The following is a 1358-nucleotide window of genomic DNA, read 5'->3' on the forward strand; positions in this document are numbered from 1 at the left end:
CTGTGGAGCCCGGATGCCTTCTCGTGTGATTACATACGTATCCTTTCCAGGGTCCCTGACTTTTATCCCTGCCCTCTCCAGGGCTTCTTCTGCTCCCACCCTGTGTCCCTCACCCCAAGATATGTTATCTCCCTTTTTCAGGGTTTCCTGGGGAATTCCTTAGGTCCCGAACGACAAGAAGCAACTCTGTTGATCCAGAACTTTTGGAAACTGTGGCCTCTGTTTAGAATGAGCCCGGTGGAGTTTCCCAGCTGGAAATCTCTGACCTCCACCTGATGACTTGGCCTTGNCCTCTGTCTTTCTGAGAGACGTTTTCTAAGCCCTGAACTTCACCACTACCTCAGCAGCTGGAATCCAGCGGCCTGTGATCAGCTGGCCCCTGGAGCCACAGGACTAGCCTTGACGGGACACCTGTCACCTTGCTCACTTCTGTGCTGTGTGCTTAGGGCAGAGACATCACTCCTCCTTCTAGCCCTTGCGCTGCCTAGACCCGATGGACCACTCAGTGCTCCCCACGCTCCGTGGCCGAGGCCGGGAGCAGGAAGCTAGCAAAGGTGCAGCTTTGGGGTTTTGTCCCTGACCCCATCACCACGGATCTCTAAGCACCGGCCTCCCCCACTTCGGACACAAGACAGCTCTGATCTACCTCACAGCAGTGCCAGAAGGACTTCAGGGGTATTTTGGGCGGCTGGGTGGCTCCGGGATTCATAGGAGGGTGAGCTATTAGAACAGATCCCTTCTTTTCCTTTTAACATCAAATTAATAAATATTACTGAATGCAGTTCATCCATTGCCTTCTTTTCTCCATCCCCTGCCACCCCCACAATCCACTTATTCCTTTCTTAGAGCTGGGTTTTCACAGATGCAGTAAACTAGAACTAGTCCTTGCCCCTTTCTTCCTAATCCTCATGAAACAAAAAATGAAAAGTCTGATTGGGTGAAAGGGAGTGAGCTTAAGCCTTTGACACTCCTGTCTTTTTTCCACCTTTCCAAATTTTCCACCTTTCCAAAATTCACGGAACCCAGTTGCAAGTGGGTAGCAAAGCCACGCTACCTAAAGACTTGAGTGTAGTGCTCAGAGGTGGATGGGATTCGCTGTGCTCAGGAGCAGGGCCTATGGCTGTACGCCAGCTCCGCGCTACAAGCCAGCAGTGAATTCCTAAGATCCCATTGCTATCAGGAACCAATTTTGTCTAGTGTTGTACGTGTATGTGTGTCTGGAGGCACAGAGCATTGTCTGTGCTGTGCAAATGTCTTTGGCTATAAATATATTCTGATGCTTCCCTTCCTTTCCATAACCCCTACCTTTCCTGGGCTGCAGAAATCAATGTTATCCTCTTGAAATAAAACTGGAGTCG

General features: G+C 50.3%; 1 protein-coding gene across 1 annotated transcript in view; it reads left to right on the plus strand.

Moving 5' to 3' along the window:
- The window catches only part of ADRB3 (adrenoceptor beta 3), a 2377-nt gene extending 2097 nt beyond the window's left edge, over positions 1 to 280 (plus strand). The window contains exon 2 of the mRNA XM_077769545.1: positions 142 to 280. Coding sequence (XP_077625671.1) covers positions 142 to 163 — 22 coding nt within the window. The 3' untranslated portion in view covers positions 164 to 280. The remainder of the gene's footprint in view (positions 1 to 141) is intronic.
- Positions 281 to 1358: the final 1078 nt, after the last annotated feature.

The sequence above is a fragment of the Crocuta crocuta genome, unplaced genomic scaffold (assembly GCF_008692635.1).
Source record: "Crocuta crocuta isolate KB4526 unplaced genomic scaffold, BGI_CrCroc_1.0 scaffold698, whole genome shotgun sequence".
Taxonomy (NCBI): domain Eukaryota; kingdom Metazoa; phylum Chordata; class Mammalia; order Carnivora; family Hyaenidae; genus Crocuta; species Crocuta crocuta.